The sequence below is a fragment of the Dermacentor silvarum genome, chromosome 1 (assembly GCF_013339745.2).
Source record: "Dermacentor silvarum isolate Dsil-2018 chromosome 1, BIME_Dsil_1.4, whole genome shotgun sequence".
Lineage (NCBI taxonomy): Eukaryota > Metazoa > Arthropoda > Arachnida > Ixodida > Ixodidae > Dermacentor > Dermacentor silvarum.
The window spans coordinates 3,623,045-3,641,910 of NC_051154.1; the positions used below are offsets into that span (position 1 = coordinate 3,623,045).

The following is an 18,866-nucleotide window of genomic DNA, read 5'->3' on the forward strand; positions in this document are numbered from 1 at the left end:
GTCCTTCCCAAAGGACGTCTAGCTTGTTTTTTCTGGACGCCGTTAGCAAAAGCACCTTATCTCCTACAGTGAAAGTCCGCTTCCGAGCGTTCCTATCATAGTATACTTTAGCTTTCATCTGGGCGGATTTCATGTTTGCCTCCACCAGCTCTTGACAAGATTGCAACCGCTCTAGGAGTTCCAATACATACTCAACAACTGTCGGGTCATCTCCGCGCCCTTCCCACGCCTCGCGCACCATTTGAAGCGGAGATCGAAGCGACCTCCCATAAACGAGCTCAGCTGGGCTGAATCCTGTGGCTTCATGCGGCACCGACCTCAAGGCAAACATAGTGGCCGCTAAGCATGCCTCCCAGTCCTTTCTTTGCTCGTAGCACAATGCCCGCAGTACCCTTTTCAGAACGGAGTGCCATGCTTCTACACTGTTGCTCTGTGGATGCCGCACTGAACTGCGGATGATGCGAATGCCGCACCTTTCTAGGAAGGTGGTAGTAAGGGCGCTGGTGAATACGCTGCCCTGATCACTCTGTAATTCAGATGGGAAACCTAATCGGGAGAACACCGAGAGTAAGGCTTCAACTACCTGGACTGAATTTATTTCTTTTAGGGGAACGGCCTCCGGAAACTTCGTTGCGGGGCAAATCATTGTCAAAAGGTATTTGTACCCTGAACTCGTCACGGGAAGGGGTCCCACAATATCAACCACTAAGCGTTTGAAGGGTTCAGTGATTACGGGAACTAACTTCATAGGTGCTTTCCTCTTTTCGTGTGGCTTTCCCACTTTCTGACAAGCCTCGCACGTTTGGACATAATTTTCTACATCCTTGAAGCATCCCGGCCAATAAAATTCTCGCAGTAACCTGTCTTTAGTCTTCTTTATGCCTAAATGACCCGCCCAGCCGTTGCCATGGCACAGGTTTAGGATTGGAGCTCTGTATCTTGAGGGAACAACGAGCTGATCATACTGTACTCCCTTCGTGTCTTTGTACTGTCGGTACAAAAGACCAGCGCGACGCCGAAAAGTGATGTTTCTTCTGGCTATCCCCTCTTTCTCTAGTTCTTTCAGTTTGTCGAGGGACACATCACTCTGTTGTTCTGCCGCGAGTCCCTCTTTATCAACTCTCAGTAGGTCTAAAAAGCCTTCCGAATGTGGCAGTACGAAATTAGTCTCTAATTCCTCAGCTAGCCCTTGCGGCGATATTTCTACTGAGCCGCATGCCTCCTCGCTAGCGCCTTTTTCACTGCTTTCACTAGCTAGGGGCTGTGCTTCCTGAGTGTCTATGCCATGAGGCATATTTCTGGCTTCGCTGCCGTGTTTCATCTTTGCCGCGATCTCCCGAGCTTTGGAACGCGTGAGAGCTTGGACCGTATGGTCGCCAAAACTCAGACCCTTCTTCTTCAACAGCATCTCCGAGCGATTTGAAAACAAGTAGGGATAATGTTCGGACAGATTTTGTGATACTGCGGCTTCAGTCCTTAATAGTCCGAACGGCCCCTCAATATTCACGTTGGCTATGGGCAAGCAGACACTATTTTCCTCAACTACCTGCCGGATCCATGCACATTCCCCGGTGAAATCCTCAGGTTTCACGTACGCGGGGTGGACAATGTCCATTGTCGCAGCTGAGTCCCTAAGTACCTTACATGCTATTCCATTCACTACTAGGTCGCGAAGGTAGGGTGCTAAGAGCGCCAAGTTGTCGTCGTCACCATTCACAAAAGAAAAAACTATTCTAGGCTTCCGACAGCCGATCGCAAGGTGTCCAGGCTCCTGGCAACGGAAACAGACGACCGGTTTTGTAGCCTCCAATGCTCTTGTTGTTTTCTTTTCATCTTTCGCTGCGCTGTTATTCTGGCCTAAATTATCGGTCGGTACGTCTTTGGTCCCACTACCAGCTTTCTCGTTGTGAAAAGGGCGCCTGTTTTCCTCTTTGCTGAATTTCGTCAATGGCCTGACGCGCGTTTTCTCTGATTCGCGACGTGCGGCGAATTCATCTGCTAGTACTGCGGCACGTTCTAAGTCCTTTTCGCCCGACCTATCTTGAATCCACAGGCGCATCTCTTCGCTCAAGGACCCATAGAACTGCTCCTTGCAGATTAGCTCCACAACCTTGTTGTGACAACCGAACGCATCTTCCCCTTTTAGCCACTCAATTAAATTGGCTTTCAGCTTATAACTGAAATCTTGAAAAGACTCGCCCGGTGTCCTAACTGCCTCCCGAAAACGGCGGCGGAAAGCCTCCGCTGAGAGCCGATATTTTCTTAGCAGCGCAGCTTTTACTTTCTGATAGTCCTCTGACTCGTCCTTCGTTAGCCTCGCAATTATTTCGGTTGCTTCGCCAGGAAGAACGGTCAGAATCTGTTGTGGCCAACTCTCTAGTGCCAACCCGTTTCTCTCGCAGGTTCGTTCAAAAGTAACGAGAAACAAACCCATGTCATCGTTCACCTTGTACGATGGCATGAGATCCCTTATCTTCACTCCTACTTCACCTGAACGTCTTTCATCTATTGAGGGGTTATTTGCTGATTGCCTGGCCAGATCCCGCTGCACGTCCAGTTCTTTTAGCTTTAGTTCGTGAGCTCTCTGTTCCTCGCGTTCCTTTCTTTCTGCAGCTTCCCTTTGTTCAGCTTTCTCAGCTCTTTGCCTTTCCTCTGCAGCGCTTTGCTCAGCTTTCTCAGCTCGTTTCTCTATCTCTTCCCATGCTTCTGATATTTCGTCCTCAAGAGCCCCGCACTTCTCAATCGCCTCAATAAGCTGCGGCTTTCTCTGACTTTTCCCGACCTCAATTCCCAGCTCTTCACAAAGTAATAACAACTCTGGCTTTTTCCGTTTGCCCAAATCCATGGTCAATCCCGAACGAGGACTTTCTTACTCTACTGTGACGTGAGAAGGCTTTCAACAGGAGCCTGCACGTACAGAAACTAATTCACCGTTTTAGAAAACACACAAGCTAAAACCTGGCAAATTCTCAAAGAAAGTCAAGCGCTCACCATTCTGCTGAAGCCAGGACGAAGGGTGGAGTATCCCATTGCTGCCAACCAGCTGATATAATCTCGACCGGGTGAGGTGGGTCGTCACCGCAGGAATCAGGAAACGACGATGAAGGCGGGCATCGTGATGATGAAAAATAGAAAAGATTGTATTCACTTCATTGGTACATGGTTTTGACTCTATCTGAGTCTCGAGCGGTTCTAATTAACACGGGGGCCAGGACGGCCTTAAATCCCCTCGTGGTGGCCGGCATTTCCTTCGGGGAAGTCCTCTCTCCGGTGGTCAAGTTGACGACCTCCTCGCCCTCGGGTCCTCCTTCTTGGTAGCTCGCCGTTTTCGTATGCTCCGTAGAGGTGAGAGCTCTCTCGGGGCTGAAGGGGATTATCTCGTCACGGGAAAAGCGCTGGGGCTTGCTTCCCACATTGGAGAGATACAGATTCCATGAAGATCATAACCTGCCGATGACTCCTTCGGGGAACTTGTGGAAGTGTCAGACCTCTGTCGGGCGGTCAAGTTGGCGACCTCCTCTCCCTCGGATCTTCCTTCTTGGTAGCTCGTTGTTTTCGTCTGCTCCGTAGAAGTCAGACGCTCTCTCGGGGATGAAAGAGGATTATCTCGTCATGGGAAAGGCGCTCGAGCTTGATTCCCACATTTGACAGGTGCAGTTCCAAGCCGATCATAACACTGCCGAGCGGACTGTGTATCGCCACATTTCGGGGCGTGAAGTGCTAATGTTGATTATTCATGCTCGTAGTTTGCATAGCCACGCGAGATGTTGACATATGTGTTACATAGCAATCATTTATTTCACAAGAAGCATTTTCCTAAAATATCACTGACGTATCGTCAGCAACTTGTTCATATCCTGATTTTCTGAATGGATGGATGGATGCTATGAGCGTCCCCTTTGAAACGGAGTGGTGGGTTGCGCCACCAAGCTATTGTTATTATTTTTCCTATGTCCAACCTTTATTTTTGAGAAAACACGCAAATACAAAGAATTTCAAGCATGAAACTTTTTGATCCATTACTGGGAACTCTGTTTCTGTACGTCTCCGTTGTTTTTTGTCTCCCTACTTTTCTGCCACTAAACCTCCAATCCTTAATGACAAGCTCTCTAGAGGTACTATAAACCTCGCCGTAAACAGACTCGTCAATAAGCAGGTTGGGCGGACAGCAAGAGAGGTCGCAAACGACCTCGCACACATGTACCTGCCACTTAAAAATGAATATGAGAACGAAGAAGCAATAAGCGAACCTTACTCCGGATTATCGCAACCGCACTTGGACAGTGAGTTCACTGCGGCTGAGATAAGGCACGTACTCTTTAATTTAAATGGCACATCTGCCCCGGGTCCGGATGGCATCACAAATAAGCTTTTGCGAAACCTGGACGATGATGCCATAGACATAATCATGGTCAAAATTAACAGTCACTGGAGATCCGGCACGGTCCCACCGGAATGGAGGGAGGCCAAGGTGACGTTTATACCGAAACCCGGCAAACCACCAACAAAGGAGAACCTCAGGCCCATATCACTTACATCATGTATTGGCAATGTAGCCGAACATGCTATTCATAACAGAATAGTAGAACACATAGAAAACCAGGAGCTTTTCGTGCACATTCTCATAGGTTTTCGGAAGGTATTATCCACACAGGATGCCATGCTCATGATCAAACGTGCTATTATTGAAGACCCTAGCAGGGACGTAAAGGGCCTCCTGGGTCAGGATCTTACCAAAGCATTTGATAGGGTGGCACATAAACATATCCTACATGAAATCTCAACCTTGAACCTGGGACTCAATTTTTACAATTATGTGAGGTCCTTTCTAGCTAATCGGACAGCTAGGGTCAAACTCTGGACAGTCACAGGCGGTTCATACAATTTAGGAAACAGTGACACACCACAAGGTTCGGTATTTTCCCCACTCCTCTTTAACATTGCCATGCACAGGCTGTCGGAGGAATTGGCCAAAATCCCGAGCTTGGGGCACGTCATATACGCTGACGATATCACAGTGTGGGTCCCCAGGGGGTCACTCGCTGCACTAGAGCAGGCACTACAGGCAGTCGTAGACACCACAGAATCCTTCCTTAAGGGCACCGGACTCAGGCTATCACCTAGTACATCTGAGCTGCTGCTCCTTAGACAGGGGAGACAGGCTGTTAGGAACCTTGCGCCTTTAGAAACTCTGCCAATCAAAATCGCAGACAACGCAGGACGGGTCATACCAAGAGTAGACACAATTAAAATTCTGAGTCTTCTTGCTCACCCAAGGAGCTGTAATGCTACAGCCCTAAACCGTCTCACAGGGCAGGCCAACAGTACTTTAAGGCTCATGGGCAAGTTCTTAAATCCAAATGCAGGTCTCAAGGAGGAAAATCTCATAACAGCATATCAGGTATTCTTCATCAGTCATGTCACGTACATTGCATCATACCTGAACTAGGGGAAAGGAGAGAAGGCTAAGCTAAACGCACTCATACGCTCCGGATTCAAAAGGGCTCTGGGACTCCCGCACGGAACGACTACCGAACTCCTCAACAAGTTAGGACTTCACATAACACTATAGTTGAGCTCATTGAGGCTCATTCGATGTCACAAATTGCCAGACTCTCCAACACTAAGTCAGGGCGCAAAATTCTAGATGAAGTCGGAATACTGCCTCGAGGAGGACACATTGCTAAGTTCAAACTACCCGAGGAGGTGGAGACACAATTACTTGTGGAACCCATACCTAGAAATATTCATCTTGTCCACAACAAGGGCAGAAGATACGCCAGGGCCAACTGCATTCTGGGTAAACTGCACCAACAACAAAGCTCAGCTCTTTTTGTTGATGCAACTAGTTATGGATCGGGCAACCTCTACGCTATTACCGTGGTCGATGAGAGCGGTAAATTAATAAGCGCGGCGTCACTAAGAACGAGCTCGATTCATGCCGCCGAAGAAGCAAGCATAGCACTTGCAATTACAATGAGGATAAGCTCGACAATTTTCTCTGTATCCCGTACAGCTATTAAGAACTACTCAGCCGGCTTCGTCTCAATGGAAGCACACAAGTTACTTATACACAGTGTAAGGGGGTTTATTTACAAGCAGGGACTATACGTAACAACAGCCTTGGTCCTAGAGCGTCGGTCACTGTCTCGCGCTCTCCGGGCTGCTGGACTTCGTCATCCTCTCTCAATGGCTGCTGACTCTCTTCCCCACTACATTGGCCCCGGCGGCGAAGAGGAGCCATCCTGGCGACTCAAGGTGAGGCAAGCACCAGAGGGTCGTAGTAGGGCTTTAAGCGGCCCACGTGGACTGTTTCACGACCACGGCAGCGTCTGTCGGTGGGAGGTGTCACAGGCTCGACGACGTAGTTCACCGGCGATGTGCATTCAACGATCCCGTAGGGACCGTGATACTTCGCGGCAAACTTGCGGGAGAGACCAGGGGTGGGGCACGGGATTGAAAGCCACACGAACGAGCCGACAGGGAAGGTAGGGGTAGGTTCAGCCGGGTCAAGGCGCTCTTTTTGAAGACCCTGGCTCACGGATGTAAATGAGCGTGCGAGTTGGCGGCACTCTTCGGCACATTGAGCAAGTTCTGAGACTGGGCGGTATTCGGATGCATCCGGGCGGTACGGAAGTATAGTGTCCAGTGTGGAAGATGGCTCACGTCCCTATAGTAAAAAGAAAGGCGAAAATCCAGTGGTGGCTTGCGTGGCTGTGTTGTATGCATATGTCACAAAAGGAAGCACCAAGTCCGAATTAGAATGGTCGGAGGCTATGTACATCATCATCATCATCATCATCATCATCATCATCATCATCATTTAATAACCCTTAAATGCCCCTTTCAGGGTATTACATAAGGGGGAGGCAAAAACAGAAATACAGAGCAGTCATGATATCAAAAAATTGTATGAACGCTAAATATAGGAAAAAAGAAAAATAAGTATACATATACAGATATATATATATACATATATATACATATATATAAATAAATAAAAATACAGCAATAGTAGTAAGGCGTGGCACAGGTGTAAGCAAGGTGATTAGGTTTGATAATGGGCTGTCAGTAACTGCTTGAATTTTGAGCTATGGATAGCATATCACCGAGTGTTCGGTTAAAGCGCTCCGTCAAGCCATTAGTTTGCGGATGATAACTTGTAGTGGTGCGATGAATGATATTGCACTCACTGAGAAGCTCTTGGATGACTTGAGAAAGAAACACACGCCCTCGGTCACTAAGCAGCTCGCGTGGTGCACCATGGCGAAGAACGAAGCGGCGCAAGAGGAACAAGGCAACATCGCGAGCTGAAGCTGTTGCAAGAGCGGCGGTTTCGGCATATCGAGTGAGATGGTCGACGGCCACAATAATCCACCGATTGCCCGCAGGGGTGGAAGGAAGGGGTCCGTACAGGTCTATGCCGATTCTATCAAACGGGCGAGCCGGACACGGCAAAGGTTGTAATGGGCCAGGTGTGTGACAAGTTGTTTTCCGGCGTTGACACTCAATGCAGGAACGAATGTACTTGCGGACGTATGTGTACATTCCACGCCAGTAGAATCGCTGGCGAAGTCTATCATACGTTTTCAAAACACCAGCATGCGCGTTTTGTGGGTCTGCGTGAAAGTCCGTGCACAGATCGGAGCGCAAATGGCGAGGTATAACAAGAAGCCACTTTCTACCATCGGGCTGGTAGTTGCGGCGGTACAACATGTCGTCCCGGAGCGCATAATGAGGTACCTGGCGACGAAGGGCACGAGAGAGCTGTGGGGCTGGTGTCGTCGAAGGCATAGAGAGAACGTCGATCAGCGAGGCGATCCAGGGATCCTTGCGCTGTTCGGAAGGCATGTCAGTGATATTGATGCTGGCGAAGGAAGTTGCGGAAAGGGAAACAGGCGCAACGTCACAAGACACCGGCGAGCGGGAAAGTGCGTCGGCGTCGGCATGATTGCGTCCGGAGCGGTAAAGAACGCGAATATCGAATTCTTGCAAACGAAGCGCCCAACGTCCAAGTCGACCCGACGGATCCTTCAGTGAAGCCAGCCAACAGAGCGAATGATGATCGGTGACGACATCAAACGAATTGCCATACAAGTAAGGGCGAAATTTCTGCAACGCCCAAACAATTGCCAAGCATTCCTTCTCGGTAACCGAGTACTTGCGCTCTGCCTTGGTAAGGGCACGACTCGCATAGGCAACAACGTACTCAGAGAAGCCCGGCTTACGTTGGGCAAGGACAGCGCCAAGGCCGATCCCACTAGCATCCGTATGTACCTCGGTCGGAGCGGCAGGGTCGAAGTGACGTAGGATGGGCGGTGAAGTCAAGAGACGGCGTAATGTTGCGAAAGCCTCATCACACACCGGCGACCAACCAGACAGATAGCTATCGCCGGTGAGCAGCTTCGTCAGTGGTGTTATTATAGAAGCAAAGTTCTGCACAAAGCGGCGAAAGTATGAGCATAGACCAAGGAAGCTGCAAAGCGCTTTCACGGTGGTAGGCTTCGGGAATTCAGCAACAGCACGAAGTTTCTGCGGATCGGGAAGGACGCCGTCCTTAGTGACTACGTGGCCCAGGATGGTGAGTTTGCGAGCTCCGAATCGGCACTTCTTGATGTTAAGCTGAAGGCCTGCGCACGTCAAACAGCTCAGTACCTCGTGAAGTCGACGGAGGTGACTGTCGAAATCAGGGGAGAAAACGACGACGTCATCCAGGTAGCACAGGCACGTCTTCCATTTCAACCCACGCAAGACACTGTCGATCATCCTTTCGAATGTAGCAGGGGCATTACATAGGCCGAAGGGCATAACATTGAATTCGTACAGCCCATCGGGAGTTACGAAGGCAGTTTTCGGGCTATCGGATGGTGCCATAGGGACCTGCCAATAACCGGACCGTAAGTCTAGTGATGAAAAGAATTCGGCTCCTTGCAAGCAGTCGAGGGCATCATCAATGCGTGGCAGGGGATACACATCTTTTCGCGTAACTTTGTTCAATCGGCGGTAGTCGACGCAGAAGCGGATTGAGCCATCTGTTTTCTTCACAAGAACAACAGGCGACGACCAGGGGCTGCAGGACGGCTGAATGATGCCGCGCTGAAGCATGTCGTCGACTTGTTCGGCGATCACATGACGCTCAGCAGGGGATACGCGGTAAGGGCGCTGGCGCAGAGGCGCTTGTGAGCCGGTGTCAATCGGATGGAGAACAGTATGCGTGCGGCCTAATGACGTCTTCTGGCAATCAAACGAGCCTCGAAACTGGTTGAGGAGTGCAAGAAGTTTCGCGCGGTGCACCTCTGCAAGTTGGTCGTCGATGGCGGAGCCGAACATACTTAAAGGCGGTCGATCAGGCGTACTAGCAGAAGGCGTCAAGGCACTAAGGTGAAAGTTGTCGACGTCGTCAAGGCAGAAGATAGAGGATACGTCGAACGCCTGAATTGTGCCGATACACTCTCCACGGAGTAAGGTTGAGGGAACCGGCAACGGATTCGTAACAATTAAGGATGCGGCACCGTTGGTCATGTCGAGAACGGCAAAAGGCAACGTGAGATTCCTGCGGTGTTGAACGGTCTCGGAGGGTGAAAAGAGAACTGCAGACTCACGAACAGCGGCACAGGACACGGGGACAAGGACTGTACTACTGGGTGGTATGTTCGTATCTTCAGCGACAAAGAACTTTTCCATTGTAGGTGCAGACGACGCGGAACACAACGCAGAGAACGCCACCTCGGCACGAGCACAGTCAATAACAGCGTGATGGCGAGAAAGAAAATCCCAACCAAGGATGACATCATGCGAACAGGCTGGTACCACAAGAAACTCAATGGGATAAACAACATCTTGAATTATGACGCGGGCTGTGCAGGCGGCTAACGGCTGAATATGGTGTGCGGTCGCGGTACGGAGGGATAATCCCGTTGACTCATATACTCATAATTACAAGCAATCGGATAGCTCACACCTAGTCTGGTTTCCGGCTCATCAGGGCCACTCGGTCAGCCCCAATGGCTGCAATCCTAACGAGCAAGCTCACTCTGCTGTGCGATATCTCACATGCCGCGCATCAGATCAGGAACTGCTCCAGGATGACTGCGGCTCCTACAAAGCCTCAGTACTTTTCACGAGATCACCTCACACTATAGGGACGGCAGGAGGTTTTCTTCCCCCCCCCCCCCCCCCCCATCAGAAGCTCAACCGAGCTCAGGCAGTCACATTAAGAATGATTCAAAATAAATCTTATCCCACACCTTTTGTGCTTAACAAAATTGACGAGCGATTTTCCCACAGAATGTAAAAGTTGTGGACACACTCCATGTCTATTTGATCATATGTTCTGGCTGTGCCCCAACCAAAGGGCTTCGGACCTCAACAGTGAGGAAGACTGGAGTCGACGCATATCCAGCGAAGTCCTCCAAGATCAACTCCTGGCCGTCCGGAGAGCTCATGACATCGGGAAAGCCTTTGGCCTACCGGTGCCTACGTGGGCGGACCCACCGACTTAGCCTGGGGGCTTTTGCCCTTGGGCCCTAGTTTCTCTGGACCAAAATAAAGTTCTTGTCATGCCATGCCAAACCTCCAATCGCCGCTTACTAATCTCTATAGCGGACATGTTTACTTTCCCCCTGCTATCCCTGAACCGAAGAAGGGCTTCAAGGAGATTAGAGGAGCCTATAATGGTAGCTGGACAGATTTCTTCACCTTCGAATAAAACATTTCCATCGTTTCCCTAGCTTCACAGCAGCAAGCACATGCCTCTTCGTCCTTGGTGTATACCTCGCTTTATCACTGCGCGTTATCTCGCTTAGAAAAGTGAGGAGCTTCCCTGTGAGTTATCATAAATTGTTTCTTATTAATTTTTTTTTTGCTTTGAGGTAGTTAGTCATAGCAGGTTTCTTTTCCATTGCCGCCACCCATGACATTGTCTCAGCCTCTCTCACTTTGCGTTTGACGATCTTCGTTGCCGTGTTGCTGGCCATACCGGTCGCATATTTGCTGGTAAGCTTCCTAGTTCTTTTCCTCCACGGTGAGTCAATGTTTTCCCTGTACAAATACCTGAACACTCTTGCACCCCATCTACTTTCTTGCATATTTCTCAGTCGTTCTTCAAAATCAATTTTACTCTGAGCGTCCCTCCCTTCAAAATTTGTCCAGCCCATATCACCCTGCGCAGCTTCATTAGTAGTGTCCCCGTGGGCGCCCAACGCGAGGCGTCCCACTGACCTTTGGTTGCCATCGAGTCCTGATTGTACCCCTGACTTCAAGCAAACAACCGCATTTCCAAATGTAAACCCTGGAACCATTACACCTTTCCACATACCCCCCCCCCCCCCCCCCCCCCCCCCCCCCCCCCGGAGCACCTCGTACCTATTGTATTCCCATAGCGCTCTGTGTTTCATTATGGCCGCATTTCTCTTCCCTTTTGCTGTTGTTGTTTTTTCCTGTGTCTCCAGATATCTATCATCTTCGTTTATCCATATACCAAGGTATTCGTATTCTTTTACCCGAGGTATTTCCTGGCCCTGAATCAACACTGTCTGTTCACTGTTTTCATTGAATACCATTAAACCTGATTTTTTAACGATATATTTTATTCCTAACTTCTCGCGTTCTTCTCCACAGACATGTACCTGGACATGCACCAACTAGCGCCCCAAGCGACCGCGGCGCGAAGCTTGCGCGTTTTCAATGAAAAGAGCGGGTTTTTAACGAATAATTAAAAATGCAGGTCTATTATTGAAAAAGGCAGGTGACATAGATGTTCTAGAAGACATTCCACACGAGACAAATACAGTGATTATGCTGTGGAAACTTAGAATTTTGTTCCTAGAACGGTTAGTGGTTCATTAATGGACGCCTATGGAAAAGACGATGATTTGTACTCGATTTTCGTGACAAAAACGGCCGATGTGACAAAAGCACGGCCGCTTTCGTAGTAGCCGCTACAGCGTATGTAGTACGGAGACTCAGCTTTCTATTGATGCCTATCTCTACACATGGCGTCAAACTGTTTCCAAAAGCCACTTTTGAAACACAGTCACGTGATATATTTAAAAACTCAAGCATATCCCTCAAGGAGAGTTGGAAGCCGTGGCCGAGTGGCTTAAACCCTTGCACTTATGGTTCCGCGTCATGCTAGCAGCGGTTCGATACCACGCTCCGTCATTTTTTTTCTTTTACGCCACGTTGTATTAGTTCCACAGTCTCCCTCCAGATGGCAGAAACATTAACTCAAGATTTGGTTTCGGTTTTGGTTTGTTTAGCGGTACTCTTTAAATTTGATATTTTCTATCTTCCTAAAAACGTCGCAATGTGTCACTCATTTCTTAAGTCATCGCATTTATAATCAAATTTTATTGCTTAACAACATAACTACAACCATGCGCATGTCTTTGTCTTACGTAAAAAAAAAAAAAAAAAGCTTTCATGCCTTCTAGCATAGACATGCCCAGGAATTCTGAAAGTGCCCCTTCACCATTCTGTGGAACTTCAAGGCAATGCACAAGTGTAACTTATTGGCAAAATTAACTTTTAGAAAATTGTATTTCAACACATCGGCCGAGTGTCAACAAGATTGAAAGCGCCAAATTTAAAGCGTAAAGCGAATTATTAGAGCTGGAGAAGCAGCAGAGAGGGAGTGTGCACGTCTTGAGCGTGCGCGCGTCTCCGCATTTGAATCTGCGTCCGCAGGAGTGTACTCTAGGGCGAAAGCCTTATATGCCCCATGAAGCGGAAAATCCGGCGAGCGTCCACTGTTAACATCCGATGTCAAGAAAAGCCACGCGACCAAGTGATGACGTCACGTTCCCGGCGCTGGACCTGCTGCTGCTCGCACGGCGTCGGACGGACGCCGTGGCCCATGCCAAAAAAACTGACGTTGATCAATTCGAAAATTCAGTTAACCCACATTCAAAACCAACCTGGCCCACTCCTAATATTGGCTTGGCCCACCCCCAAAATTTGGGCTGGCCACCCACAAAATAGAATTTGCCCAATTCAAAAATTGAGTTGACCCACGTTCAAAACCGACTTGGCCCACTCCCAAAATTGACGTGACCCACCCCCAAAAATGAGTTGACGCATGTTCAAAACCGACCTGGCCTATTCCCAAAATTGACTCGGCCCAATTCGAGCACATGACCAAGTGACACATAGTCCCTTGACCAACTAAGAACCATAAATTACAAGGTCACATGACCAAGTGATGACGTCATGTGGCAATGTCACGTGACATATATGACACGACAATTATATAGTCATCTGCGCTGCTTGCGTTTCATTTCTTGAAAACTCTGCGCTCGCTACTTTCCTGTCGAGAATGCGATGTCACGCTGACAAGCCGTTCGTGAACCAGGCTCGAAGCGTTAAAGAAAGGAAATGCGGCCAAGATACACGACGATTATCGTTGCGGAACAAGCCCCAAGTAAAGCCCCTATATTTATAAAAGTAGAGCCATTCTTAGATCTTGCCGCCACCGCGCTCACCCGGGCGCTTCCTCCTCGCCCTCTCTTAGCCGCCTCCTGTCGCCCCAGCCTCCTCCGCTCCCCCATTGGCCAATCCGTGTCACGTGGAAGTTCGCGTCGTGCTTTTGTATATTTTTTTCTTTCCAGCGCGCTCCGACTGCCATTCTCGGGCCTGTGCGACGAAAGTGCTGTACGCACAAACGGATCAAACGTGTTAGGGACAAGAACTTCGTCGTGATGGCATGCTGCTGCGTCTTAAGTTGCCGCAACCGACAAGGCGAGGGCAAAAGGCTTTTTTTGTTTACCATCCGGCGTGCGCAAACGCTCGCTGCACACTTGATATTTGCGCCGTATCGCATCGTCGCGTTGCTACTTCCAAAACGGCATTATTAAGACCAGTTACTGACTGACGAAGCAAAATCGCGCCTCAAAAACGTCTCCGCAGGGCGCGATCGAAGTTTTCCTCGGATTTCCTCTGGTAGCGCGTTAGCTGTCGTCTGCCACGGCAGGCCCGACGCAGGCGGCGCCACTGTCGATATCGCGCCTCGATCGCGCTGGTCGCGCCGAGCGCGATAGTGGAACGGAGGAGGAGGGAAGTGGATGGCGCTACTTTTATAAATATAGGGGCTTTAGCCCCAAGGGGTTCAAGCTTTTTAAGATTGTATGGACGTCGATATAGACGACACGCCCAGAATGGTTTCGCATTCAATGCTTGTATCCCAGCTGCCAGGTTTGTGGCAGTTTTGTTGCATGTTTTTCTTATCTCGAAAATTAAATCACATAACCCCTACTTTCTAGCTGCCACAAAGATGGAAGTCGATGCTTCCACTTGCGATTTCCAGATGTCGCTACGGGTACAATAGAAGGGCATTTCTTGTCTTGCAAACATGGATTCCACTTGCGGCCGGCTGACACGGTGAGTGTGCGGCTTTTTCTGGCTTCTGTGATTTTATTTCTTGTAATATAAAGTAGAAAACACCGAAATCTTCTATGAAGTCTGCGGAACACGCCTAGGTAGTTTTATTATTGTACCGCTGGTACAAGTGATGACGCTTACTTTGCTTACTTTCCGTATAGTTTAGGCTTGCATACACGTTTGTTGCACTCACGACTAGAGCACTGCACGGGCCCGGGCCGGCCCGAAAGCCCGGGCCCGGCCCGGCCCGCGGGCCGGGCCGGGCCGTCCGAATCGTTTTGTCGGCGGGCTCGGGCCGGGCCCGGGCTTAAAGCCGCGGGCCCGGGCCGGGCTCGGGCTTAAAGCCGCGGGCCCGGGCCGGGCTCGGGCTTGAGGCGACGGGCCCGGGCCGGGCTCGGGCTTGAAGCCACGGGCCCGGGCCAGACTCGGGCCAGCTCATTGAAGGGCCTAAGTAGGCCTTCGAGCACACGCGACCGTTATGCATTGCATGGTTCAATGCATTCTGTGCCAAGCTGAAGTGACACGTGCAAGATGACTGTCCTCATCATCATCAGTCTATATTTACGTCCACTGCAGGACGAAGGCCTCTCCCTGCGATCTCCAATTAACCCTGTCTTGCGCTAGCTGATTCCAATTTGCGCCTGCGAATTTCCTAACTTCATCACCCCACCTAGTTTTCTGCCGTCCGGGACTGCGCTTCCCTTCTCTTGGTATTCATTCTGTAGCTCTAATGGTCCATCGGTTATCCATCCTACGCATTACATGGCCTGCCCAGCTCCATTTTTTCCGCTCAATGTCAATTAGAATATCGGTTATCCCCGTTTGTTCTCAGATCCACACCGCTCTCTTGACTGTATATCTTATCAGATGACTATATCTTATCAAAGAAAATAGTAAAACAGATGAAGTTCTCATTTTTAATAGCGGAGCTGTTTCAGCCGGGCCTAATGTGTCCGCTGAATCCAAAAATGTGGGCCGATCCTGGCAGCAGTGCAGAAAGGGTCCAAGCGCAATGGTACACACACCTGTGAACTAGCGAAGCTGAGCCTGGATAAGTCTAGCTAATAGTGGGGACTAATTGCCTGTCGATAGGCAACTGATAGCCAATCAATAGCTAGTCGATAATCGATCAATAATCAATAAATTCCCGAAAATGCTGGGGATGACTTGGTAGTGCTTTGCCTAGCCCAAAGACGTGGCCAATACCTTACGATAGCCAATCGGCAGCCAATCAATAGCTAATCGATAATGGATCAATAATAAATAAATTTCGATAACTTGGTAGTGCTTAGCCTATCCCAAATACGTGGCCAATGTCTTGCAATAGACAATCAATAGCCAATCAATAGCTAATCGATAATCAATCAATAATAAATAAATTCCGGGAAATGCTGGGGATGACTTGGTAGTGCTTAGTCTAGTCCAAAAGCCAGGACTAGCTAGGTGCCCATCATCTCCGCTGTCTCTTTAGCATTGCGCAGCCAGTGCAAGCTACGCTAATTTGTTTTTTCCTTTTCCGCAAAAACGAACATTGTTTCCGCGTAAGGAAAAATAAATTATACAAAGAACCACTCCTCAAACCATTTCCATGTTACCGCTTTTGCGATCGCACTATTACAAGTGTCGATAATATGGCATTATTTTAGCGCTAAGGCCAGCTACTTTTTTCTTCAATGCATAAAACAGCGTTTTCCTCAAAAAGTTAATTGGAACGCCCATGAATTTTGTCGGGCATATTGAAAATTAATATCTCGAAACTGGTTCAGTCCTGAGAATTCGTTCCAAGTGGATACGCCTTGCGAACTCAGCGGCTATAATTCGTAGATTGAAAGATGTGCAGTAAAATAATTAAAAAGTTAATTCGCGTAATTATGTTAAATATTCAAGTAGGCGTTTTTACCATCCATTAGGCCATCCATGTCAGAATTAGCTAGTAACTACAAAAGACAATTAGCCTCCTTAGAGCGTCGTCGCATTAATGCGAACGCAAGAAATCCTGAGATATGGTCAATTCCATACTTCAGAACACTCTATAAGCATCAGTCGTTAATACATGACCTACCATTCACTTTCAACAGATACAAAAATGGCGGTATTTTCAGTAAGAAGGAAATCAGCTGACACTTTGGTCACTTGTAATGTATCTGATGTGATTATTATTCTGCCTTTCTGTATGGTTCTGAGTATATAATGTAAATCCTGTTTCGTTTTCTTAGCAAATGTTGATCTTGTAAAATTCAGTCTCATGCTATGTTGTATAGCTGGTGCTGCGTTGTTTTGTATAGCTAGTATTGTTATTGTAGTGTTTAAAATGCATTCTGTTAAAACTTTTACAATTCTGTTAACTCGCCGTTACGCAAATATTTTTTGCCTTTCCATTCATAGCTATTTCGTCTATGAGGAATTCCAGCGATAGCTGGAAATATATGTGAATTATTTTGCATGTGTGGTCTTTCGGGTCATGTCAAGCTACATATGTAGCTTTTAATCCGAAATGACCGTCCAGCATGTAAACTGGACGATAAATTGATTTGATTTGATTGATTTCGTCAGACACTTTGAAAATTATTATCTCGAAACTGGTTTAGTCCTGAGAATTCGTTCCAAGTGGATACGCCTTGCGAACTCGGTGGATATAATTAGTGTATTGAAAGATGTGCCATGAAATAATTAATTAAAACGTTAATTAGCGTCATTATGTTAATTCTTCATTTAGGCGTTTTGATTTCTCGGGGAAGTAATGGCCGCCTCACCGAGTAGTTTAGATCAAGGATTGTAACTGTGCTAGCTGTCACGGGCAATCTTTAAAAATTTGGTTCAGCTAAAATGAAACGCCCTGTATATTTGTATACTAAATGACATCATAGAACCATATCGTACAAATCAAGGTAAGTACATGCGCACCACCACAAAAATAGTAGCACAGGCAATGGGCCGGATTACTGATGTTCCCGTGGGAGCAACAAAGATTTCGGCCTTTTATTGCTTATATACTGCAGCTGATTAAACCTCGAGAAGGTGAGGCTGATAGATACGGTACAATCTGTAAGTAAAAAAAAGGAATTTTCTCTTACAGGCCGGGCCTGGGCATGCACACGCGGGCCCTAGCTAAGCTTAGTAATGAACGCTCGGGCCCGGGCCGGGCCCGGGCTCAGTAACACGGGCCCGGGTCGGGCCCGGGCTTGGAACCACGGGCCCGGGCCGGGCCCGGGCTGGTCTCGGTCATGTACGCTCGGGCCCGGGCCGGGCTCGGGCTTTGTATTACGGGCCCGGGCTGGGCTCGGGCCTCGTAAAGCGGGCCCGGGCCGGGCTCGGGCCGAAAAATCAGGCCCGTGCAGTGCTCTACTCACGACCACGAGGTCCCGTTTTGCGAATAAACAATGATAAGTGTAGCGTTGTTTCTAGTGCTGTGTAATTATGTCTTTTTCATTCGTTTGCCGCAAAGTAACTTTCGCGCTTGTTGTTAGCTGTCATTTTAGTTTACATCGACGTCTGAAAAAAAACGTTTTGGTTATGCAGGCAGCGCCTAAAAGAGGAGCAAATCCAAGCAATTGTCTTTGATTCTGAATATCCAAGTTGGAAGCGACGACGAAAACCTGGAGGGAAATGATTGCGACGAAGAGTACACTCTGCCGCATAGACGGTCGCGCAGTGACAGCAAAAGCTCTGCAGACCATGAGCAAGAAATGCAGGTAACATCGACTCGGAAGAACAAGCTGAAAAAAATATATACTTGTTAAAAAAAGGACATCAACTGTGGTGAAGAACAGAGAATTCTAAGGCCAACAGATGGCTTGGAGAAACTGAGAAGCCCTTTGAAGATGTTTGTGAAGCGTGTTGATCCTGACATATGATTGAGATCCTCACTTTGGAGTCATACAGTTGCACTTGGCCTCACGCTCTCGCAATACGGCATGCCAGAATCGAAGACAGAATGTATTGATCTTCCACCCCCCATGGCTCCGTCAGCGGTATCTTCACCAGAGGCTCAGGTAACGCCGTAATGTCAGAGGTGTCAATGTCGTAACCAGGTAGAGCTGTCTGTGAGGCATGAGAAGTTGGCCACTGGCCTGTAAAGTGGCTCAAAAAAAAAAAAAGCCATGTGCAAAGGACCTCATGCACAAGGCGCACCCGATTTTTCTGCAAAACAATGTTCGGTTTAGTTTTGCGTACATACTGAAAAGAGCAACTGCGTTGAAGTTTTTCCCGCCTCCTGAAAGCCGCCAGATACGAACAACTGGTTTGATATTTTCATCTTGTCATTCCTAGCTGCCACATATGTGGCAGTAATAAAACTTCTATAACATGTATATGTATTTTTGTGCGTATTTTTCTGGTTGATACTTGGAACAAAAACAGCCAAAAAATATCAGTTTTGGTTACGTGCACTATGTTCAATGTCTGTGGGAAGCAAAGGGTTAAGTGCCTCTGTAACGTTTTTGTGCGTGTGTGCATGCATGGACGGGTGTAAAAATGTGTATGCGAGCGAA

The 18,866-nt window shown here is 48.4% G+C and overlaps 1 protein-coding gene across 1 annotated transcript in view; it reads right to left on the bottom strand.

The window, feature by feature from the left end:
- Positions 1-18,866, bottom strand: part of LOC125942676 (uncharacterized) — a 106,293-nt gene that overhangs the window by 1,534 nt on the left and 85,893 nt on the right. Inside the window, exon 2 of the mRNA XM_049660937.1 lies at positions 1,220-2,110. Within this exon, the coding sequence (XP_049516894.1) occupies positions 1,220-2,110 (891 nt within the window). The remainder of the gene's footprint in view (positions 1-1,219; positions 2,111-18,866) is intronic.